We start from the raw sequence: 25969 nt of genomic DNA on the forward strand, positions 1-25969 counted from the left end.
TTCTCCCGATTTACTCTTGTTCAGCACCGCCAAGGATTTGAACTTCTCTATCAAATCTCCTTCTTCTCTCCAAGGAGAACAATCTCAACCTCTCCAAATCACCCTCACAACTGAGGTGGTTTTAATCGTTCCTGGTTTACTAATTCCGCTGAAAGAGTTGGAACCAGCTGAAGTCTCCAGAATCAGTCGAATTTTCAGATGATTCCCAGCGCAGGCCAAACACCCATGGGAATTTTGAACTTCCTGGTCAATTCCTATGCAGTCCTTGTGCGTGGACATTGAGTGGGCATTTTCCGGTTGGGTATGGTCCCTCCCCCACACCCCCTCCATCCCCACCGAATCCCGGGAATGGAAGCCCTGAACCTTTTGTTTCCAATATTGTTAATTGATTTGACACCTAGCCAGGGGAATTAATGGGTCAGTACCAGGGCCGGGATTCTCCCCTACCCGGCGGGGCGGGGGAATCCGGCGTAATGGAGTGGCGGGAACCACTCCGGCGTCGCGCCGCCCCAAAGGCGCGGAATTCTCCGCACCTTTAGGGGCCAAGCCCTCACCTTGAGGGGCTAGGCCCGCGCCGGAGTGATTTCCGCCCCGCTGGCTGGCGGGAAAGGCTTTTGGCACCACACCAGCCGGCGGCGAAAGGACTTCGCCGGGCGACGCATGCGCGGGAGCATCAACGGCCGCTCACGGCACCCCCGCGCATGCGCAGTGGAGGGGGTCTCTTCCGCCTCCGCCATAGTGGAGACCATGGTGAAGGCGGAAGAAAAAGAGTGCCCCCACGGCAGAGGCCCCCCCCGCCGATCGGTGGGCCCCGATCGCAGGCCAGGCCACCGTGGGGGTACCCCCTGGGGCCAGATCGCCCCGCGCCCCCCCCCCCCCCCCCCCCCAGGACCCCGGAGCCCGCCCGCGCCGTCTGCTCCCGCCGGTACGGTAGGTGGTTCAATCCACGCCGGCTGGCGAGGGTTGACAGAGGCGGGACTTCGGCCCATCGCGGGCCGGAGAACCGCCGGGGGGAGCCCGCCGACCGGCGCGCCGCGATTCCTGCCCCCCCCCCTAATTCTCTGGTGGCGGAGAATTCGGGACACGGCGGGGGCGGGATTCACGCCCCATGGCTTCTGAAGCAGTCATTTATTTCCCCGATGATCGATGTGGCAAAAGTCTCAAGCTCTGAGATTAGTATCTGAATCTGATAGCGTGGTGTTGGCACCATGACACCCTCGAATTGCTGCTGCAAGTCTCTGGGTGAGATTTTGACTCTGGCTGTTACAATTGCACCAAATGTCTTTGGAGCCAGGCAAGCCTGGAAGGGTAGATCACGGAGAGAGTTACATTTCTGGATAGTTGGGGCACAAATGAACACTTATAACTTTCAATCTGAGCAAGGAAGGGGGGGGGGGAGCCCGAGAGGAAAATTGAGCAGCAAGTGTAGCAGACTTAAAGCTGGAAATCGGGCTCTTCAGCATTGAAGGTAGGAAGCAAATGGGAGAGACCAAAAATGACTGAGGGGGTGGGGATGGAGGGAAAGGAACCTTAAAATACTGCAGTTGACCAAAACAATATGGTGAAAATGAAAAATGAAATGAAAATTGCTTATTGTCACAAGTAGGCTTCAAATGAAGTTACTGTGAAAAGCCCCTAGTCGCCACATTCCGGCCCCTGTTCGGGGAGGCTGGTACGGGAATAGAACCGTGCTGCTGGCCTGCTTGGTCTGCTTTCAAAGCCAGCGATTTAGCCCAGTGTGCTAAACAGAAAAGAAAGAAGGGACTGTGACATCGACTGTGACTAGATTCATCCTTCGAAACCAGTCTTCCCAATTCAGCCACCTCACCATTGCCCGTCAGTGGCAGGGAGAATGGCGGCACGGTAGCACGGTGGTTAGCACTGTTGCTTCACAGCTCCAAGGGTCCCAGGTTCGATTCCCGGCTTGGATCACTGTGTGGAGTCTGCACGTTCTCCCCGTGTCTGCGTGGGTTTCCTCCGGGGTGCTCCGGTTTCCTCCCACAAGTCCCGAAAGACGTGCTTGTTAGGTGAATTGGACATTCTGAATTCTCCCTCCGTGTACCCGAACAGGCGCCAGAGTGTGGCGACCGGGGTTTTTTCCACAGTAACTTCATTGCAGTGTTAATGTAAGCCAACTTGTGACACTAATAAATATTATTATTATTAATTTGTTACTGAATGATGGAAAAGATCATGTCAATCTTTGTCAAGGAGGAAGATATCTTGGATCTCCTGGAGCAGTGTGAAGTGGACGATGAAAAACTCCTGGGGAAATCGCCTCGTCAGAGGGGACCAAAGGTATGAACTCAGCAGCGGTGCATCACCAGTGAGCACTCACCCGTGCAAGGCACTCACCCGTGCAAGGCACACCACAGCTTTTTGGGCCAAGTTGGTAGATTGATTTAAATTGACAATGGCTGAACTGATGTGAACGGCAGAGGCAGAACTTTACCCTCCCCTGGGGGTGGTTTGGCATGCGGTCAAGGGGGTGTAAATGCAAGCACGATGCCAGGGGCACCTTTCCTGGCTACTGCCCACCAGCACCCAGCCCCACCGCAGCTTCTCAGATGGCAGGAGAGGTGCCAAGTGGCCCACCCACCTTTGGGCCAATTGAGGCCCTTAATTAATTGAGGAACACCGTCCGCCCTGCTGCAGGCAGCGGGCGTTAGAGGGTGGCAGATTTGAAACCTGTCAGGTCCCATTCCGAGGGATGCTGGTGGGGAAATGGCGGGGCTATCTCTGACGGGCAGCACAGTAGCACAGTGGTGAGCACAGTTGCTTCACACCTTCAGGGTCCCAGGCTTTGGTCCGCTTCTGTGCGGAGTCTGCACGTTCTCCCCGGTCTGCGTGTGTTTCCTCCGGGTGCTCCGGTTTCCTCCCACAGTCCAAAGATGTGCAGGTTAGGTGGATTGGCCATGATAAATTGCCCTTAGGTTAGGTGGGGTTACTGGTTTACGGGGATGGGGTGGAGGTGTGGGCTTAAGTGGGTGCTTTTTCCAAGAGCCGGTGCCGACTCGATGGGCCGAATGGCCTCCTTCTGCACTGTAAATTCTATTATTCTATGATTTACCGGCCTCCCTGGGGCCCTGCAAGTTGTATTTCCCTGGGGTTTCCCCTCCTACCTGGCCAGTGCCCCACCCTCCCCTCTGCCAGAAACTCCCTGAATTCAGCTCTCCACCACCCAGCTCCAGCAATCATCTGGTGTCCAAGTGTGGACCAAGACAAAGTGGCGCCTGTCTTTGTGTGTATCGAGGAGCTTTGTTGGTGAAACGTAAGAATTGTTTCTGTGTCCCGCAGCAACTGTTCTCAATGCCAGAGACCACAGAGCCCGCTTCAAGGAAGTATGATGATAGTAGCAGTAGTGGTAACAGCAGCTGCAGTTCCGATACAGATACGGAGGACGAGCAGCTGAGAGATAAAAAAATTATTTATGTCCGAAAAGGAAGGAATTATGAGTCTCCAGAACGGTCAGGTAGGTTTCCCAGTGTGCCTGTATTTACCGAGATCTTCCTTCAATAAACACTAGCTATGTTGTAAGGTTTAGAAAATGCCTATTGCTGAAAAGAGGGGCATGTTGTCGAAGCTTTTCTTCTCACACTCATCAGGACAAATGCAAGAATGACAAATGTGACATAAATTTGCACCACAGGAAAGATGGTTGCCGATCGGTTGGCAGGTCAATCTTGATTGGCCGAGGCATTGCCATGGAGCAAGCAATGGGGAACTAAAGCCTCCTCAAGCCCAATTCAAAAAGGCGCAAGGCTTGAATGTATTCCTTTTGTTTGCAGAGATCTGGGACAAAATTCTCCGGCATCAGCGCGTTGTCCGCCGACCGGCGCCAAAAATGGCGCAAATCAGTCGGGCATCGCGCCGCCCCAAAGGTGCGGAATCCTCCACCCCTTGACCGGCCGAGCCCTAACCTTGAGGGGCTAGGCCCTCGCCGGACTGATTTCCACCCCGCCAGCTGGCGGAAGTGCCCCGCCAGCTGGCACGGAAATGACATTGCCAGGCGGCGCATGCACGGGAGCGTTAGCGGCCGCTCACGGCATCCCCGCGCCTGCGCTGTGGCGGGAGTCTCTTCCGCCTCCGCCATGGTGGAGACCATGGCGAAGGCGGAAGGAAAAGAGTGCCCCCACGGCACAGGCCCGCCCGTGGATCGGTGGGCCCCGATCGCGGGCCAGGCCACCGTGGGGGCACCCCCTGGGGCCAGATCGCCCCGCGCCCCCCCCAGGACCCCAGAGCCCGCCCGGTCCCGTCGGTAAGGTAGGTGGTTTAATTCACGCCGGCGGGACAGGCATTCTAGCAACGGTACTTCGGCCCATCCGGGCCGGAGAATTACGGGGGGGGGGCCCGCCAACCGGCGATTCCCGCCCCCGCCGAATCTCCGGTGCCGGAGAATTCGGCAACCGGTGGGGGCGGGATTCACGCCAGCCCCCGGGGATTCTCCGACCCGGCGGGGGGTCGGAGAATCTCGCCCCTGGTCCTTGTGTATCAATGTGCGTCACTTCTAGCAAGCGTAAATGAGCCACGTTAGGAGCTCGGCTGATTATCTTGAATTGATTGTTTATTGTAGCCCTCAGCGCTCTCGGGATTGTTCAGCAAGTGCTGCCCGGTCACGGAATCACATCGAGCAGTATCCATTTTGTTTTGCGGTTTGCAGGCACGGCCTGGTCGAGTATACACCTATTGGTTCCATATGCCCTCTGATTGTCTCCCATCCATGACTTCTCCTTTAGTCGGAAGAACTGGCAAACAAGATTTGGGCCCCAACACCAGTTCCAGTGCCCGCCATAGGCTGAACCAATCGGGGGAGGCTGACCGCCAACCCTGAATTTGATCACCACTGTGCCTGAATTTCTAGACCACAGTGAGAAATTTGCCTCCTCTCCTCCAGACTGTAAATTGCTTCCTTTTGTTTCTGTGAAAAGAAAGAACTTACTTTAACATGATGTGCGTTGCAAAGCACTTTGGAAGAGGTTAGAGAAACTCGGTCTGTTCTCACTGGAACGACGGAGGTTGAGAGGCGGCCTGATAGAGGTCTACAAGATTCTGAGTGGCATGGACAGAGTGGATAGTCAGATGCTCTTTCCTCGGGTAGGAGAGTCACGTACATAGGTTTAAAGTGTGTGGAGAAAAGTTTAGAACAGATGTGCGAGGCAAGTTTTTTTACACAGAGGGAGGCAAATATATGGAACTCGCTGCCTGGGGAGGTGGTGGGAGCAGGTACGATAGCGGCATTTAAAGGGGCATCTAGACAAATATATGAATAGGGTGGGAATGGAAGGATACCGACTCCGTAAGTGGAGACTGTTTTGGTTTAGGCAGGTACCATGGTCGGCACAGGCTTGGAGGGCCGAAGGGCCTGTTCCTGTGCTGTATTGTTCTTTGTTCACTTTACAGCTAATTAAGTGCTTAAGTGTCATCAATGCTGTAATATAGGAATCGTGACAGCAAATGCCAAGCTCCTAACGCACAACCATGGGATGATGATCAGCTCAGCTGTTTATTTTGACGTGTTTCCCAGGGATTACATATTAGCCAGGAAACCGGGGAGAACAGCTTGCTCTTCTTTCCAATAGCAGCATGGGACCTCTTACACTCATCCGAGATGGCAGACAGGGCGTCGGTTTGACATTTGACCTGAAAGCTGACAGCCCCCGGCAGTGCTGCACTCCAGTCTCTCGACTGTGGCTTGGACACACACATATTACTTGATTACATACAAATCATTTAGATTTAGGAACACAGAGCAAAATTTCCCAACGGTGCCAAACAGTGAACAGACAAACATACGAATGAGGAGCGGGAGCCATGATTCAGCAAGGCCCATGGCTGATCTAATTGTGGCCTCAACTCCACATTCCACCATTTTTTTAAATGGCGTCCCTCGTTCCGGCCTCTCCCAATTCCTTTCAATATCCACTTTTGATACCAATCGTCTGAAATAGGACAAGGATTTTTTTAAAATATATTTTTTTATTAGAGATTTTCCATTTTTGCAAATAACGCAACAAACCCTCAAAGCCTTTGTCCAGTACAGCAATTAATATTTCTCCATACATGAAAACAGCCAGAAAAAACACAAGAACACCAACAAAGTTGGTTCAGCTTCATCATAATGCCTGCGCCTCCATTCATATAAAAAAAACATTGTGAGGTAAAGTGGGAGGATGGGGGTAAAATGGATCGAGCCAGGAAAACACAGTAAAATGATGCTCACCCTCGCAAAAAGCATGTTAAAGGCAATTTTTAAAAAATCAGCCCCTCTATCACCTTCATATGGTCCATCTCGGGCACTTCCCCTTACTAGAACCTTAGTTAGGCCACACTTGGAGTATAGTGTTCAATTCTGGTCGCCACACTACCAGAAGGATGTGGAGGCTTTAGAGAGGGTGCAGAAGAGATTTACCAGAATGTTGCCTGGTATGGAGGGCATAAGCTATGAGGAGCGATTGAATAAACTCGGTTTGTTCTCACTGGAACGAAGGAGGTTGAGGGGCGACCTGATAGAGGTATACAAAATTATGAGGGGCATAGACAGAGTGGATAGTCAGAGGCTTTTCCCCAGGGTAGAGGGGTCAATTACTAGGGGGCATAGGTTTAAGGTGAGAGGGGCAAGGTTTAGAGTAGATGTACGAGGCAAGTTTTTTACGCAGAGGGTAGTGGGTGCCTGGAACTCGCTACCGGAGGAGGTAGTGGAATCAGGGACGATAGGGACATTTAAGGGGCATCTTGACAAATATATGAATAGGATGGGAATAGAAGGATACGGACCCAGGAAGTGTAGAAGATTGTAGTTTAGTCGGGCAGTATGGTCGGCACGGGCTTGGAGGGCCGAAGGGCCTGTTCCTGTGCTGTACATTTCTTTGTTCTTGTTGTTGTTCCTTGACCTCACTGTCTCCATTCATAGGGATACACTGACTGTCCACTAGTACAAACCCGCTGACTCCACAGTTACCTCGACTACAAACCCCACATCCTGTTCGGACTCCATCCCCTTCTCCCAGTTCCTTCGCCTCCATCGCATCTGTTCTGAAGATGCCACTTCCCAAAACGGTGCTGCTGACATGTCTTCCTTCTTCCTTAATCGTGGCTTCCCACCCACTGTGGTCGACAGGGCTCTCAACCGTGTCGGACCCATCTCCCGCTCCTCTGCCCTCACCCCCTCTCCTCCCTCCCAGAACCTCCCAGAGGGGTCCTCTTTGTCCTCACTTTTCACCCCACCAGCCTCCGCGTTCAAAGAATCATCCTCCGCCAGTTTTGCCAACGCCAGCATGATGCCACCACCAAACACATCTTCCCCTCACTCCTCCGTCAGCATTCCGCAGGGACCATTCCTTCCGGGATACCTTGATCCACTCCTCTATCACCCCAATACCTCACATTCATAGCATGACACCATACAATTGCAGAAGGTGCAACACCTTCCCCTTTACCTCCTCCCTGCTCACCATCCAAGGGCCTAAACACTCTTCATTTACACTCGTCTATTGCAGCCGCTGCTCCCAATGGAGAGACTAAACACAGGCTGGGTGATTGCTTTGCAGAACACCTTTGTTCTGTCCGCAAGCAAGACCCAGACCTTCCTGTCACTTGCCATTTCAACTCACCGTCCTGTCCTTATATCCACATGTCTGTCCTTGGCCTGCTGCAATGTTCCAGTGAAGCCCAGCGCAAACTGGAGGAACTGCACCTTATCTTCTGAGTAGGCACGTTACAACCTTTTGGACTTAACATTGAGTTCAACAACTCGCTCCTCCACCTTCACCCCATTTTTAGTTTGATCAATTTATTTTCATTTTTTCTATCGATCCATTATTTTCCTCACCATTGTCTCCCCTCCCCCACCCCATCTCACGAGGACCATGTGTTCCCTGTTCCAAGTTGTCCTTTGACACACTGCTTATCCCTGTTCTGCCATTAACACATTCTGATCTCTTAATGTGCCACTATTAGCACACCGTTCTTAGTCATTATCACCACCATTTGCATTACCTTTGTCTTATTGATCCTGACAATTGTGTCAATCCAGCCCCTCTATCCAGCCCCATTGCTTCACGCACCACCGCCCCTCCACCCACAACAGTGTAAATCTGACCCTATTTCCAGTTCTGACAGTCATCCAGACTCGAAACGTCAGCTCCCTTCTCTCTCCACAGATGCTGTCAGACCTGCTGAGATGGTCCAGCATTTTCTGTTTTTGTTAAAGGCAGAGTTACATAGCTCATGGAAAACCTTATAGGAACCACTCAGATATTATAGAACCTATGACCTGAGGAAGGAGCTCCAAAAGCTAGTGATTCAAAACAAACCTGTTGGACTTTACCCCGGTGTTGTGAGACTTCTTACTGTGCTCACCCTAATCCAACTCCGGCATCTCCACACTATGCATTTAAGAGAGGGGCCCTATACTTTTCAGAATACGTCCGATTTGGATCAGAGTCTACAGGTTAGGAATTCCATTGGGATACATCCCATGATAATTTTATGCTAATTCTGAATTTAAGGAGATTTACCACTAATCCAGGAGTAGAGGCTATTCTTCCGTGTTGCAAATGTTAGGATATTATACAGCCTTTTTTCATTAGCGTAAATTATGTTTCGATCTGGGTACCCCAGAATTAAGCACAAAGGATCAAATTCTAAGGCCATATCAAATACCTTCTCAAGCTCATTAAGTACACCAGACCAATAGGATTTAATATTGACACAGGACCAAACACAATGTGTGTAGTCTCCCTTGACTGCTTTGCAAATTTGACACAGCGAGGATATGTGGGGTCAAATCTATGTCTTAAGCTTGGCATGATAGGCAAATGGTGTAATATTTTAAACCGTGTCTCCTTCGTTCGGTCACAGAATGCGTTATATTGGCATTTCCCCCTATATTGCCCCAAGTCTCCTCATCAGTATTCACTGCCAAGTCTTTTTCCCAAGACCGCAGAATCTCTAGTATTTCCACACAGGATCTAGGACATAAAGTGTCATAGAACTCACTTATTAATTGTTTAGGTTCTGTGGATAACAGGATGTTTGTCACCAAAGGCACATAAGCATGAGATGGAGTGATGTCTTATTAAGGATAAAGTCTTTGAGTGCAGATACCTGAAAAGGGGGTATTTTGGGATATCAAATAACTGACAGAGTTGCTCAAAACATTGAAGAGAAAGACCAACTAAACTAATCACCTAGCCTACAAAGACCTCTATCCCTCCAGCTATCAAAGCCATTAAACCTGGTGGGAAATCCGGATAGTCCTGAACGGGAGCGAGAGCGGAAGTTAAGTGAGATCTCCCTTCCAGCTCCCAGACCATCCTCCACGCCCTGCGAGTGTGAACGATTGTAGGATTTGTACAGTTGCCAGGCACCGCCGTGAAGTCCCTGAGAAACCACAGGGCCTGTAAGGAGTACACACACTGGCCAGCTTAGATATCGAACCAAATTGAGGAAGGGTCCTCTCTGACCCATTCTCATATGAATCCAAGCAACGAAGCTGATGCATTTTAATATTCAGTGTCTCTAACACCCTCGGTGAACTGGAAAACTGCAGTTTTGCTAGACCTAAGCCAGATTTATTTTTGTTCCAAATAAAAGAACTTCCGTTCAGGGTTTTAGCTTTAACTTTGGCGGAAAGCAAGAATGGCAGCCTGTGTAAAGGACACAATAACCTCGGCAGCGCATTCATCTTAAACAGTGCTATCCTATCCAGTCCGATATCAGTAAGGAGGACCAATGACATAGGTCCCACTCGATAGACGCAAAAAGGGGAGGAAGTTTGTCCCATAAAAATTCCGAACAAAAAAACCCAAATAAGGGGACCATCTAAATGGGAAATTAGCAAAGTGGGGAGGTCTCGCTCTCGCAGAATCATTGCCTCGGACATCGTAAAATTGATTTTGCCATAGATAACAGAATGGGCAGACAAGTGGCAGATGGAATTTAATACAGAGATGTATGCAGGGGTGTTGCATTTTGGCAGAAGAGATGAGGAGAGGTATCAGAAGTTAACGGCACAGTTCTCAAGAGAGCGAAAGCAGAGGAACTTGAGGGTCCAAGGGCATAGATCTTTGAAGGGCCAGGAGATATTGAAAGAGCGGTGAGAAAAACATATGGGATTGTGGGCTTCACAAATATGGGGTATTGTGTACAAAAGCAGAGAGGTCACACTGAAACTATATAAGACTTTGGTTAGGACACAACAAGCGTTTTGCATCCAGCTCTTGTCACGATACTTTAGCAAGAACGTGTGGTTTTTTGAGAGGATGCAGAGGAGATTTACTGGAGTGGATCCAGGGATGAGGGATTTTAGCTACAAGGTTAGGTTGAAGAAGATGGGATTTTCTTTTTCTTGGAGCAAAGGAGATTGAGAGCAGATTTGATAGAGGTCTACAAAAGTATGACAGGTTTAGGTAAGACATCGAAACGCTGCTGCCATTAGCTGAACGTACAAGGGCAAGTGGTTTTAAGAACATAAGCACTAGGAGCAGGAGTAGGCCATCTGGCCCCTTGAGCCTGCTCTGCCATGCAATGAGATCATGGCTGATCTTTTGTGGGCTCAGCTCCACTTTTCGGCCCAAACACCATAACCCTTTATTCTTAAAAAAACTATCTACCTTTATCTTAAAAACATTTAATGAAGGAGCCTCAACTGCTTCACTGGGCAAGGAATTCCAGAGATTCACAACCCTTTGGGTGAAGAAGTTCCTCCTAAACTCAGTCCTAAATCTACTTCCCCTTATTTTGACAAGAGATACAGGAGGAATGTGAGGAAGAAACGTTTAACACAGCGAGTATTGATGGCCTGGAACTGGTTGCCCGTAAGGGTGGTGTAAACAGATTCGATCAATGATTTCAAAAGGAAATTGGGTGGGGACTTGTGAAGAATAAATTTGCAGGGATCAGGGTGGGGAATGGACAGGATTGCTCGAGGGAGAGCTGGCATAGACTTGATGCACCGAATGGCCTCTCAGCAGCGTGGATGTTGGGTGGGATATTCCGGTTGTTCTTGCGGGCGGCATTTTCTGGTCCTGTCGATGGCGACCCGTTGCCACGTGTTCCCCGGCAGCGGAGGGCGAAAACAAAGGAAAACCGCATTGACAGTGGTAGCACCAGGAAGTTCATCCACCGGCCAATAGCAGCCTGACTTATTGTCGCAAAACATTGACCCGCGAGATGGAGCAGAAAATCCCGCCCGTTATTACGGAACCAGGCGAAATTATATATTCCCATTTAACTTTGAAATGTTGACGGTGCAAATCTTGTAAACATAGGAACCAGGGTAGACTATCCATCTCTCCAAGCCAGTTTCACTATTCAGTTAGATCATGACTGACCTGTCTCTATTATCCTGCCGCCGCCCCTCCCGAAACACTCGACTGGGGGGCCGGAGAATGCGGCCCAATAACCTTGCCCCTGGTGCGGAGCCTTCTGCTCACTGATTGAAGTTTTAAGGTTTGACAAATATGTTATATCCTTATTGTAATGAAGCCTAGAACTGCATTGTTTTTATTTTGTGACCTATGTCCTGTCAAATTGTACCTCCAAATTCCTCTTGCAAGTACCAAGCCTGCCTTCATTTGAGTTTAACTACCTCTGTTATCTGTTTTCTCATCCAACCTTTAGGGCCCTTTCCACGGGGAATTGGTTGGCCAACACTAATGCAATTACAACAAATCTACTAGTATAGAGGTATCCAAGCTTTTTGTCTTTTGGGGTCACAAAAGTGCGTTTCAGGGAGCTGCCAGATGACCCAATAAGAAGGTTCAATTCCTGTTCGCATTAACCTATGTTGTTGAGTTGCTCATATTAAAATGTCTTAGGCTGGCTGGGATTTGACGGTCCCGCTCGCGGGCACGAATTGTCACGGGAATGACGGAAAATTTGGCGGACCAGCCAGGAGTCCTTGACTGTGGCCGGGAATTTCCCGCCCGCGGTGGCTGGGTCTGGAGTCTCCCGGCTGTAGTGTCTCATCTGAATAGGCAAAAGCGCTAACGCAGGCCCTAGTCAAAACTCCAGAGACACAAAATTCAAACAGTGCGGGACTGTAGTGAATACTCCCACTGAGTTGGTCTGGACAGTGACTAGCAAAGCTCGAAGCTTACAAAGGACGTGGCGACCGTAAAGAGGGAGTGGTAATGTGTCCACTGGGCTTATAAGTCAAAGGCTCAAGCTAACGCTCTTGGGGACAGGGGTTCAAACCCCGCCACGGCAGCTGGTGGAATTTAAATCCAATTAATAAAATCTGGAGTTCATGGTGGCCATGAAACCATTGTTGTAAAAACCCATCTGGTTGAGTAATGCAATCTGCTGTCCTTACCCGGTGTGGTCAACATGACTCCAGACCTCAGTGATGTGAATGACTTGCAGCTGCCGTCTGAAATGGCCTCACAATGGGCAGCAAACGCTGGCCTCAATTGCCAGTGACCCGTGAAAGAATAAAGGGAAAAAAATGACTCTATCTCCACAGGCTCTCCACCCCTGTCAACCTTGTCCCTTGCTCCCATCAACCTCGCAACTGTAGGCCAGTTTTGAGGAAGAGAGTTGCAGAGACTTACCACCCTCTGAGAGAAACAATTTCTACCCATCTCTCCTGTGCAAGTGACCCCTTATTTCTAACCAGTGACCCCTAGTTCAAGATTGTCCGACAAGGGGAAACATCCTCTCCATATCCACCCTGTCAATACCCCTCAGGATCTTAAGGACTCGACCAAGTCACCTCTTATGCTTCTAAACTCTAGTGGATACAAATCTAACCTCTCCAACCTTTCTTCATAAAGTAACCCGCCCATACCTGGAATTAGACTAGTAAATCTTCACTGCACTGTTTCCTTTTTTTATATAAATTTAGAGTGCCCAATTATTTTTTTTGTTCCAATTAAGGGGCAATTTAGCGTGGCCAATCCACATCTTTGGGTTGTGGGGGTGAAACCCACGCAGACATGGGGGGATGTGCAAACTCCACACTGACATTGACCCAGGTCCGGGATTCGAACCCGGGTCCTCAGCGCCGCAGTCCCAGTGCTATCCACTGCGCCACACGCCGCCCTTTACTGAGCTGTTTCTAATGCATTTATATCTTTCTTTAAATAAGGAGACCAATACGGAACAAAATACTCCAGATGTGGTCTGACCAATGGCCTGTACAACTGAAGTATAACCTCCCGACATTTGTAATCAATCTCCTCAGAATAAACAATAACATTCTATTAATGTTCCTCATCACTTGCTCTACCTGTATACGAGCTACATGTGATTTGTGCACTATGCCCCCTAGATCCCTCTGTGCCTCAGAGCTCTGCAATCTCTCACCATTTAGATAACAACGTTCTTTTTTATTCTTCCTGCCAGAATGGACAATTTCACATTTTCCCACATTATCCTCCATTTCCCAGACTTTTGCCCACTCGCCGAACCTGTCTATAACCTATATCCCTTTGTCCTCTTCACAATTTACTTTTAGAGAACCACAGAATCCCGGCAGTGCAGTAGGAGTCCATTTGGCCCGTCGGGTCTTCACCGACCCACCAAAAGAGCACCCTACCTAGGATCACACCCCCCCCCCCCCCACCCCCTCTCTACCCTATCCCTGTAACTCCACCTAACCTTTTGGACACTAAGGGACAATTTCTCATGGCCAATCCACCTAACCCGCACACCATTGGACTGTGTGAGGAAACCGGAGCACCCGGAGGAAACCCACGCAGGCACACAGAGAATGTGCAAACTCCACACAGTCACCCAAGGCCAGAATTGAACCTAGGTCCCTCGCGCTGGGAGGCAGCGGTGATAACCACTGTGCCACCCTGCTGCCCATTCCTACCTATCTTTCTGTCATCAGCAAATTTAGCAAGCAGGCCTCAGACCCTTCCAAGTCATTTATATGAATTGTAAAAAGTTGAGGCCCCAGCCCGATCCGTGTGGCACACCTGCTCATCATATCCTGTCAACAGGAAAAAGGATCAATTTATGCCAAATCTCTGTTTCCTGTTAACTAGCTGTTATGACCCCCTAAGGGGCCAGAACCTACATTGTATCTGGTTCTCCTCCTACCCCTGGAGCCTCAGCTCCCCAGGTAACCAGGCGGGGAGGGGGGAGGGGGGGGCGGAGCCTCCCCCTGACTGGAGGAACCCCACAGGATATAAACCCCGACCTGCTCCCAGGTCGGGAAGGGAGACCCTGCGGGAAGGGGAGTAGAGTGTTTAGTGTATTGTTAGGGATAAATAAACCGAGTTGTATCCTGCCTACCTGGCCTCGTGTGGCGTCCTTGCCTTCGCACGTAACACTGGCGATGAGGATAAAGTGGAGCTGCCGCGGCCGCCGGACGTTTTGCTACCAGCTTGCTTCACCTGGGCTGGGAGAGTCCTCTGCTCCGTGCCGCGCCATGCCGCTCATCGATAAGCCTGAACCACTTGACGTCGACACTGACAATTGAGCCCAGTATGTTGAGCAAGTCCAACTTTCTTTTCGAACCAATGGCATCACAAACGACGGAAGGCAGACCATCACACTGCTGGCCGCTGTCGATGGCCCGACCGACTCATTAATCAAGAACCTCGCCTCCCCGGACAGACCGGAGGCTCGGCCATTCACGGCTCTCATTGACCTGGTTGAAATACACCTGAATTCAGAACCCCCGAACATGGTCTGGAGGACTTCACATGGCTGAATCAAACTGGGAGAGTTTCCGGCACGCCCGAGGGCTCCCGCAGCCCCCAGCAAATTTGGGGCCGCCCTGGCCGAAACGGCCCGTGGGGCCGTTTTGTTTGTGAGACCCGGAGACGCAGCGGAAACTGTTGATGGGAGACTCGTCCTGACCCTCCACAGAGCCGTTGATATCGCACTTTCCTGGGAGAGCGCCGAGTGCGGACCCCAAGAGCTCCAGGGATTAGTGGTCCTCATCGTCGGCAGTAGGCAGGAATGCTGGCCAGACGTAACCAGACGTTCCACCGGGATCATCCTGGAGGGAAACCACCGCAGGTTCCGCGACCGTCAACGCGGCTCGCCTCGGAGCGACTGCGGAGCTTCCCTCTACCTGCCGTTCCAGGAAGGCGGCCAAGGAAATCGGGCAGGATGCCACGACCAGGAGCGGGTTTCTTAGAGGTCACATGATAGTGCCGTTCCCTGGCAACAGGGCAGTCGTCACCCACTCCCGAGAGGCCAGATTCCCTACCCGAATGACACGGAGGCTGGGGACCAGCTCCTGCTGCTGCACTGCGTTACAGGCCCCAGGACCGTGCCTGTCCAGATTACGCTGCAGATCAGTGGCCACCCCACCGAGACGGAACGCGACGTGGGGACGGCAATTCCCGTTGTCAGCTATCGCACGTTCGTCACAATCTGAACTGGTCTCTCGATGCTGGAGCTTCCGGACACGGGGGACCAGGTTAGTTACGTATACTGCGGAACCCTTAGCGATCGAAGACACTACTGATGTGCCCATTGTGTACGGGGATGAATCTGCATGCTTGCCATTGTTGGTTGTCAGCGGCGACAGACCCAGCTTGCTGGGACGTGATTGGCTGCACCATCTGCAATTGGATTGGCAGCGAGTGTTTGTCAAATGTACTCCTGTGGACCAGAAGTGGTACTTGCCCTGGTCCTCTTTGCTGAAGGCCTAGGTACCATTAAGGGCGCAACATCAACCATCCACGTGAAATAAAATGAAATGAAAATCGCTTCTCGTCACAAGTAGGCTTCAAATGAAGTTACTGTGAAAAGCCCCTAGTCGCCACATTCCGGCGCCTGTTCGGGGAGGCTGGTACGGGAATTGAACCCACGCTGCTGGCCTTAGCCTGCTTTACAAGCCAGCTATTTCGCCCACTCTGCTAAACCAGCCCCGTAGATAAGAATGCTCAGTCAGGTATTTTTGCAACCGCCCGATACCATACGCACTCCACCCTCAGGACAACCACAAGCTGGACCGATTAGAACAGTTGGGCATAATTTGCCCCATCCACTTCGCAGATTGGGCCACACCAGCGGTCCCGTGTTAAAGCCTGACGGATCCAGACGATTCGGCGACCACTATAAAATGACGGTGATCCCAGCGTCCCATCTCGACCATTACCCGGTCCCACGCATCGAGGACCTTCACACCAGGCTCAGCGAGGCCAAGGCATTCACGTTACTGGACATGAGCCACGCATATAGGCAGCTGGTGCTGGACCCGGGGTCCCGTAAATTTGTGGCGATGAACCCCCATTGGGAGTACATACCAAGTTGCCGTTCGGAATTTCCTCAGCCTGTGCGATATTCCAGCGGGTCATGGAAAACATCTTACGGGGGCTCCAAGGATGGCCATGTACCTAGATGATGTCCTCATTCCAGGTACCCCTTACAAGGAACCATGGAGAACCTCGCCAAAGTCCTCCAGCGATTTTAACAGGCCGACGCCCACCTCCGGAAGGAGAAATGCGTCTTCCATGAAACTGAGGTCACGTACTTGGGTGACTGGGTGGACCGCTGTGGCCTCCTGGTAGAATACAAGGTGCAGGCGATCTGGCCGACTCCCATCTCTTGTGACCCGACTGAGCGCCGCTATTCTCTCTGGCTGGTTAATTATTACGGCAAGTTAATACCCTGGATGGCCACGTTCCTCAACCCAACTCACCAACTGTTGAAGAAAGGACAGCGATGGCCTCTGAAGGCCTTCCAGGAGGTCAAGTGGTGCTGACCAACGGACAAACTGCTGACCCACGTCGACCCGTTGAAACATTTGCTGCTGACGTGCGATGCCTCACCGTACGGTGTCGGAGCGGCCTTGACACACCGGATGCCCGACGGTTCAGAAAGGCCGACAGCTTTCACATCTGTACGCTCGCAGACACCGAGCTCAAATAAGCACAGGTAGAAAAAGAATGTTTGGCCATCGTACATCCAACGGTACATCCACAAGCGTACTTTCACAACCCATACGGACCACAAGCCCCTGCTGAGGTTATTTAATGATGACTGAATGATTCCGTCGATCGCATCTGCCGGGGTCCAACGGTGTGCTTTGCGATTAGCAGCCTATGAATGCAGCTTGGAGCACTGCCCGGTCATGGAAATTCCACACACTGGTGCATTGAGCCGCCTGTCCCTCCCCACGTAGCCAAGAACACCCACGGCGACTGCGGAGGTGATCACCACCCTCCACTTCATGGACACCTTACCGGTGACAAGGAGTGGACCCAAATGGACCCCAAATTGTCACGGTCCGGCACATGGTCCAATGTGGGGCCCAGCATAGGGCGCTACCAGATGACCACAAAACTGCCAGAACTGAGCATTAGGAACGGAGTCCTCTTGTGGGGGACTTGGTGGCCTTACCCGAGCAGGGGCGGGTGTCCTTGTTGAAGGAATTTCACAGCGGACACCCGAGGATGGCCAAGATCAAGATGATGGCCCAAAGCTACGTTTGGTGGCCCAGCTTGGATTCCGAGAGTGAGCAAGTGGCCCACAACTGTTTCCCTTGCCAGGAGCACCAGAGGGCCCCACCGGCGGCCCCGGTTGGCCCGGAAGCCATGGTCCCATGTCCACATCAACTTGGCGGCCCGTTCCAGTGGGCCACGTTCCTTATATTAGTGTATGCCCACTCAAAATGCCTCGAGGTCCACCGGGTTTCGACCGCGATCACGTGGACCACCGTGGACAAGCTACGGCAAACTTTCAGCACACATGGCTTGCCCGAAGACCTAGTGTCCGATAATGGGACAGCGTTCACAAGCCAGATTTTGTGTCATTCACGACAACGAACGGGATCCAACACGTATGGACTGCTCCGTACACCCGGCCTCCAACAGACTGGATGAGCGGGCGGGCCAGACATTTAAACGGGGCATGGAAAAGATGACCAGCAGTTCCTGGGAGACCCGTCAGGCATGTTTCCTATTTCGCTAAATCGCAACGCCGCATGCCACCACCGGGATTCCGCTAGCGGAGTTGCTCATGGGGCGGCTCTTGCTCAGGGCTTGCCTCAGCCTCATCCTCATCGACTTCGGGGCCTGGATCCACCAACGAGAGGACCGCTCCAAGGCAGACACGTGCCGGCACCCGCACCTGTGCCCTTTCGAGACAGGCGACGTGGTATCTGCTCCGGACCACCGCTCGCTATCACAGCCGCTTGTCAGACGTCCAAAAGCCGGCGTACCCGCTGTGCCCACGGGTCTGCCCAGCAACAACAACGACAGCGACGGAGACTCCGGCATGGACAGCGGACCACCAGGTGGCTGCATGCCAGCACCATTGGCACCGACACCTTTGCCAGCCGAGCCACACCCATTTCAGGGCTCTTCGCCGAAACGACCGATGGCGGTGACCTTCCCGGGCCGACTGTGCCGCCTCTGAACCCCCGTCCGCTACCCAAGCAATCGAGAGATCCACCTCCAGAAGACATGGAGTGGGTAGAGGGGTGTCGCAACCCCCGAAGGGGCCAGAACCTACATTGTATCCGGTTCCCCTCCTACACCCTGGAGTACCTGAGCTCCTGTCCGCCCCCAGATTGGAGGAACCCCACGGGATATAAGCTCTGACCTGGGAGAAGGTCGGGAAGGGAGACCCTGTGGGGAGAAGAGTAGAGTGTTTAGTGTATTGTTAGTTATAAATAAACTGAGTTGTACCCTTCCTACCTGGCCTCGTGTGGAGTCCTTGCCTTCGGTCTTGACACTACCTAATCTTCACTCCATGGCAATGTGTCACCCCGACACCATGACCTTTTATTTTCCATAATAACCTTTGAGTGGCACCTTATCAAATGTCTTCAGGAAAGCTAAGGACAGTTTATCCACCGGTTCCCCTTTATCGACAGCACAGGTGGCTCCTTCAAAGAACTCCAATAAATTGGTTAAATGTGATTTCCCTTTCACAAATCCAAGTTAATCCATTTAATCCCCCCCCCCCACCCCCGGCCGAAGCTAGGGAATTTTGGAAAATTGAAACCAATGCATCAACTATCGCAGTAGCCACTTCTTTAAAGACTTTGAGGGGCAGTCCATCTGGATGAGGGGATTTGTCAGCCAGCAGACCCAACAATTTGGTCAATGCCACTTCCCTGCTGATTGTAATTTTCCAGAGTTCCTCCCTCCTTTCCATTTCCTGATTTACTGCTACAGTGGCTGGTTTAGCACAGGGCTAAAGAGCTGGCTTTGAAAGCAGACCAAGGCAGGCCAGCAGCACAGTTCAATTCCCGTACCAGCCTCCCCGAACAGGCGCCGGAATGTGGTGACTAGGGGCTTTTCACAGTAACTTCATTGAAGCCTACTTGTGACAATAAGCGATTTTCATTTTCATTCGGGGATGTTACCAATGTCCTCTGCAGTGAAGATCAATACAAATAACCTGTTTAATTCATCCGCCATCGCCCTACTTTCCATTATCAATCAACCCAGACACACTTTCTATAGGATCAGTGCCCACTTTGTTAACACTTATTTAAATATTTATCGAAACACTTTCTATTCTTCTTTATATTACCAGTTAGCTTTCTCTACTCGAAAATTTCCATTCTTATCAATCTTTTTGTCATTCTTTGATGTTCTTTACATTCTTTCCAATCTTCTGACCTATCACCCACCTTTGCGCAAATATATGGGGCGCGATTCTCTGTTGGCCGACGCCGGAATCGGGAAACGCAATTGGGCGGAGAATCGATTACAGGGTCGAAATCGGGCGGGCGCCAATTTCACGCCAAGTCGCAATTCTCTGACAGGGGTGTCAATGCGTTCCAGAACGCAGGAGTAGGAAACACCACTGACATGTCATTAACAGGCCGGACCCGGTATTCTCTGTGGCCTCCGTGCGCGGTTCACTTTTAAAAATCGTGGAAGAGGTGCAGTGGCTGCTGAGGGTGAGAGAAAGTGGGCATCATTCTCCGCCGGCGGGAGTCTCCGTTCTGCCGGCGCCCGGGGGTTTCCCGACGGCGTGGGGCTGCCCCACAATGGGAAACCCCATTGACCGGCCGGTGTAACGGAGACTCCCGCCGGCCGGTCGGGGCAGAAATGTGGCGGGGCGGGATGGAGAATTTCGCCCAGGGTTCGGAAAGAGTCCAACTTCACCATAGTTGACAGTTGCGGCCCTGGCCAGGTGGGGGGTGGGGGGTTTCTACCAGGGCCGGGGGGGGGGGGGGGGGGGGGGGGGGGTAGCGGGGGGGTGGCCAGGTGGTGGGCTGTGGGGTCGGAGTAGACGGGCACGGAACACCATTGCCGCAGCCGGCAAGGCAGCCATGCAGCTGCGCACGCTGCTGACTGCCTACTTAGGGCTACGGGTCTTTTGCGCCCCCCCCCCCCCCCCCCCGGGCACTCCCCTAGGTGTCCTCTGGCCCCAGCTGACCCATCAGCCGTTTGGGCGCGCTCCAGTGCAACCAGTGGCACCTTGTTGGCTGGGATGGTGTGTGTGGGGAGTGAAGTGTGTATCTGCGGCTGCAGCTTGTCAGCCTCCTGAGTGTCATTCGCGAACCCGGTGAATCCGGCACCGTTTCTCATTCAAATCGGTTTGTTCCGCGTGGCGACGATGCTAGCCACTTAACAGTCGCTGGATCGGTCCAGATACGGCGCCAGTTTTGCTGTCGTGGAAGTCTACGAATCCTGCCCCGGCGTCAACACTTCTTCTCAGGACCGGAGAATCCCGCCGCTGCTTTTTCTTTCAGTTTAATACTGTCTTTAAACTTTTTGGTTAACTGTGGATCACGGATCCTTCCCTTTGAATATTTTTTTCTCTCGTTGGAACTGTGTATTCTGAAATATCCCTTTAAACTTCTGCCACTGAACCCCTATTGGTCTATTCCTTGGACACAACCCAAAGAAAGGATATTGTTTTCGGGCAGTCTGACAACACCAATCGGTTATCCCAAGCCCGACCCGCCTCATTTTTAGGCCAAATGTGAGACAGACAATGGGGACAGATGCATTCCTCTAACTTTAAGCACTTATAGACAATCTTCAGTTCCGGACCCAATGGCAGAAATCTAATTGGCAGGGCGGACAATCTGGGATCCTAAATATGTCAAAAGCAAAACGAAACAGAATGTTGTGTGTGTGTGTGTGTGTGTGTGTGTGTGCCTGAAGACTCAATTTGTGCCCTTTATCCTTCCGCAGGCAGGTTCGCCATACCTGGGTTCGCTTTAAGGGGCATAACGAGAGCTTAATAACAGTAGTGGTAAGGGAAAACGCTGTAGAGTGGGAAGAGAGAAGCCTGTCAGAAGCAAAATGATCCTTTAGGAGCGGCATTTAGAGACAGAGTCGCAAGACGTTACCAGGCCGAACAAACGTCCATCCAATCCTTGTCAGCAAACAGCTTTGCAGCCAGTGAGAAGTCTGATAACAGGATTCTTTATATTTTTTGCCGGAGATATACATATATATTTATAGATAGATAGGAAATAAATATAAAATAACCCTGTGCATGTTTTCTGAAGCCTTTAATCATATTTACATTTGTACACCACCAACATCGGAGTGCCTCAAAGCTCCGCACTTTTTTTCCCGCAGCTGTGTTTTCCGTGTTTATTCCAGGTCTCAGTACTGGGCGATGGAGTGCTTTCCAGGCGCCCCTGAAGTGTCAGTATCCAGCAGTCCCTGGCTGGGGTAGCACACAGCAATGTTCCCTCAATGTTGCTCTAATGTTTGTGTGTCCGCTTTGTGACCTCAGCAATGTGCCTCCACCCTCCCCCACATTATCTGCGCCAATCACTCTGAATTCAGACACCACTGAATGATGTATTAAGGGCAGCCTTTGTGGTCGAGGCCCATCCTCGGTACATCGAGGTGTCAAATTCGTTTCACGTTGGACCGCTGAAGCCAGCCAGCAAAGGGGGGCTTTTGTCTCTTCCCTCCAGCCTGAATTGGAAATCAAGTCCTGACTCCCGTCATTGCCGCATCATTTACTCAGCAGAATACTCGCTGAAGCGTGGCGATATTTGTAACGGAGCAGCCTGAACTCCACCACTAACATTCGGCAAAGTGCTGCGAGAAGTGTATCCGTTTCGATTGAGTTTGTGGCAGAAAATCACACCCCTGCTGCGTTTGAAACCATCGCACAGGATCACAGAATCATAGGATTTACAGTGCAGACGGAGGCCATTCGGCCCATCGAGTCTGCACCGGCTCCTGGAAAGAGCACCCTACTTAAGCCCACACCTCCATCCCATCCCCGTTACCCAGCAACCCCACCCAACCTCAGGGCATTTAGCATGGCCAATCCACCTAACCTGCACATCTTTGGACTGTGGGAGGAAACCGGAGCACCCGGAGGAAACCCACGCAGACACGGGGAGAACGTGCCGACTCCGCACAGACAGTGACCCAAGCCGGGAATCGAACCTGGGACCCTGGAGCCGTGAAGTAACTGTGCTAACCACTGTGCTACTGTCTCACCCCATGCATTGCCGAGAGAGGCCTTACGCCCATTCTGCCTCTGCCGTTCCTTTGGAAAAGCTATCTAATTAGTCTCAATCCCCCGCCATTTCCCAGAGCCCTGCAATTGTTTCCTTTTTAAGTATTTACTGGAAAAGTTTTTACTGAACCAGTTTTTGAATGGGTATAAGTACCCATACCTGGCATTACATGAAGCAGAGAAAGTTTGAGTGGAGAGGTTGCTGAGGAATGGCCCTTCACTGATTGCACAAGTCGAGGAGTTGGTGACGTAGTGGGATAGTAATCCCGAGGTCCAAATTAGTGTTCTTTGGACATGGTTTCAGATCCCACCACGGTAGTGAGTGGAATTCAGCCACACCTCCTGTCGGTCATCTTCCATCTCTGTCTTCCAATGATGCAAACAGTTCTCGCCAAGGCTCCAAATTCTTTGTCTGATGGGCAAGTGGGGAGTCTCGTAAACCTTAACTGAACTGCTTCTCATGCACTTATATATTTCCTCAAATCAGGTTAGAAAGCAGGTGGCTACAAGTCAATGAGGTGTCCAATCTTCTGTCCATTCTAATTTGTTACATTTCCACAGCAACGTTTGATGTGGCAGCTTATCACATGCCTTCTGGAAATCTACGTGAATTACGTCCACCTGATCCCCCTTATCCACAGCACTCGGGAATCCTGCTGAGAACTCCAATAAATTTGGAGGCCGCACAGTGGTTATCACTGCTGCCTCACAGCACCAGGGACCCGGGTTTAATTCCGGTCTTGGGGCAGCTGTCTGTGTGGAGTTTGCATGTTCTCCCCCTGTTTGTGTGGGTTTCCTCCGGGTGCCTCCCACAGTCCAGAAATGAGTAGGTTAGGTGGATTGGCCATGCTGAATTGCCCCTTAGTGTCCAGAAGGTTCGGTGAGGTTGCGGAGTTATGGGGAAAGGTTAGGGGTGTGGGCCTAGGTTGGGTGCACTTTCGGAGAATCAGTGCAGACTCGATGGGCCAAATGGCCTCCTTCTGCACTGTAGGGATTATATGATTCTATAAATTGGTTAAACATGATTTCCCCTGACCAAAACCATGTTGATGCTGAGTGATTACCTTGATTTTTTTTCCCAAGTGCTCTGCTATAACACCTTTATAATGGCTTCTGACATTTTCCTTATGACAGATGTTCGGCTAACTAGCCGATAATTTCCTGCTTTCGGTCTCCCTCCCTTTTTGAGTAAAGGAGTTGCGTTTGCTATCTTCCAGTCTAACGGAACTTTCCCTGAACGTCGGAAATGTTAGACAATTAAAACCAGCGCATCAACTATCTCAGTAGCTGGTGGCACGGTGGTGCATTGGTTAGCGACGCTGAGGAGCCGCGTTCGATCCCGGCCCCGTGTCACTGTCCGTGCGGAGTTTGCGCATTCTACCCGCGTCTGCGTGGGTCTCACCCCCACAACCCAAAGATGTGCATGTGGATTGGCCACGCTAAATTGCCCCTTAATTGGAGGAAAAAAAAAGAATTGAACATAAGAACTAGGAACAGGAGTAGGCCATCTGGCCCCTCGAGCCTGCTCCGCCATTTAATGAGATCATGGCTGATCATTGTGGACTCAGCTCCACTCTCCGGCCCGAACACCATATCCCCGAATCCCTTTATTCTTTAGAAAGGTATCTATCTTTTTCTTAAAACGTTTAAAGAAGGAGCCTCAACTGCTTCACTGGGCAAGGAATTCCAGAGATTCACAACCCTTTGGGTGAAGAAGTTCTTCCTACACTCCGTCCTAAATCTACCTCCCCTTATTTTGAGGCTATGCCCCCTAGTTCTGCTTTCACCGACCAGTGGAAACAACCTGCCCGCATCTATCCTATCTATTCCCTTCATAATTTTATATGTCTCAATAAGATCCCCCCGCATCCTTCTAAACGCCAATGAGTACAGTCCCAGTCTACTGGGTACTTTAAATTAAAAATAAACTATCTCAGTAGCTCATTTTAAGACAATAGGATGAAGTCCCATCAGTCAGCCCACTGCCCAAGCAATATGCTCAGTACCGCTTCCCTGGTGATTGTAATTTCCCTGAGTTCCTCCCACCCTTCCAATTCCTGATTGCAGGTGACCGAATGTTTGATAGTGGAGCCCGGCTTTAAGGAGCATCATAATGGTTGGAGAGGAGAAGAAAAAAGGTGTGAGTTTTAGGTTTGGGAATTTTAAGAGACTTAGGCACTTGGCAGTTGAATTTAAGGCTGCCAGTGGGGAAGAATTAAAACCGGGATTCTCAGGAGAGCAGAACTGGAGGTGTGTAGAGACCTCAGGGGGTTGTGGTGGCTACAAAGCTCGGGCCGGGTGAAGTCAGCAAAGATCTGAGCACGAGGATGACAATTTAAATGGCAATTTTAAAACTGAGGTATTGCCAGACCAGGGGCCTGATCAGGTTGGTGAGTACGGATGCGATGGCAGAGCAACCTTGAGGGTCTGATGATCTTCTCAATGTCCGCAGTGTGATGTGACCATGAAGAAACGCAGTATAATTATCTGCTGGTGACTCGGTGTAACTGAAGTGGCCGGACCCCCATGTGGGTGTGGTTACCTCCTCTACTCTCTTCCATTGAGTTTTCCTGAGATTGTCACAGGGGTCAGGGGATTGTCTAACGCATTTGTGTGACAGCCTCTGTACGCCCAAAGGCCTCACGGAAGCAAACTGCTCCAGTCAGCTCTGGACGAGTGAAATTAAAATGAAAATCGCTTATTGTCACAAGTAAGCTTCAATGAAGTTACTGTGAAAAGCCCCTAGTCGCCACATTCCGGCGCCTGTTCGGGGAGGCTGGTACGGCTGGTGAGAAGCAGTGATGCCGCTGTGGCAGAACATTCAAGACCCACTCCAGGATGGTATGTTGCCTCCTTGGTGCGAGGGTCAAGGATGTCTCAGAGCGGCTACAAGACATTCTGAAGGACGAGGTTGAACAGCCAGTGGTCGTGGTACACATCAGTACAAACAACGTGCGTAAAATTGGGATGAGGTACTAAAAGCTGAATTTAGAGAGGAAGAAAGTTGAGAAGTAGGACCTCAAAGGTCACTGGAGGATTATTACCAGCGCCATGTGCTAGTCAGAGTAGAAAGAGCAGGATATATCAAATGAATATGTGGCTGAAGAGATGATGTGAGGGGATGGTTTCAGATTCCTGGGACTTTGGGACCAGTTCTGGGGGAAGTGGGACCAGTACAAACTGGATGGGTTACACCGGGGCAGGACTGGGACTGATTCCTGGGCGGGAGTATTTCCTGGAGTCGGTTTAAACTAAAATGGCAGGGGGTTGGGAACATCTGAGTCAGAGGGAGGGGAATGAAGGACAAGAACAAAAGACAGAAAGGGGAATAAGAAAAGTGACACGCAGAGAAAGTAAGGGTCAGAATCAAACAGGGCTACAGTGTCCAAAAAAATGACTAAGGGCGCAATTCTCCAGCCACGCTGCGCTGGGAAAGCATCTCGCTGCGGTGCAGCGTGGGCGGTTAAAACCGGAGACCCCGCTGCCGGGATCTAGCCGGCTCGCAACGCCTGACAGGATGCAATGCAATCTCGTGAGACGTTGCAAGGGGAATGGGCGGGATCACTTATTAACAAATCTGCATATTTGAGCGAGGCAGTAA

At 51.1% G+C, this 25969-nt stretch overlaps 1 protein-coding gene across 2 annotated transcripts in view; it reads left to right on the plus strand.

The window, feature by feature from the left end:
- ttll7 (tubulin tyrosine ligase-like family, member 7) overlaps positions 1-25969 on the plus strand; it is a 375815-nt gene that overhangs the window by 274358 nt on the left and 75488 nt on the right. For both annotated transcript variants that reach the window (XM_072510355.1, XM_072510356.1), the window contains exons 14-15: positions 2212-2298; positions 3298-3472. In XM_072510355.1, coding sequence (XP_072366456.1) covers positions 2212-2298; positions 3298-3472 — 262 coding nt within the window. The remainder of the gene's footprint in view (positions 1-2211; positions 2299-3297; positions 3473-25969) is intronic.

Source organism: Scyliorhinus torazame, chromosome 7, assembly GCF_047496885.1.
Source record: "Scyliorhinus torazame isolate Kashiwa2021f chromosome 7, sScyTor2.1, whole genome shotgun sequence".
NCBI classification, from domain to species: Eukaryota; Metazoa; Chordata; class Chondrichthyes; order Carcharhiniformes; family Scyliorhinidae; genus Scyliorhinus; species Scyliorhinus torazame.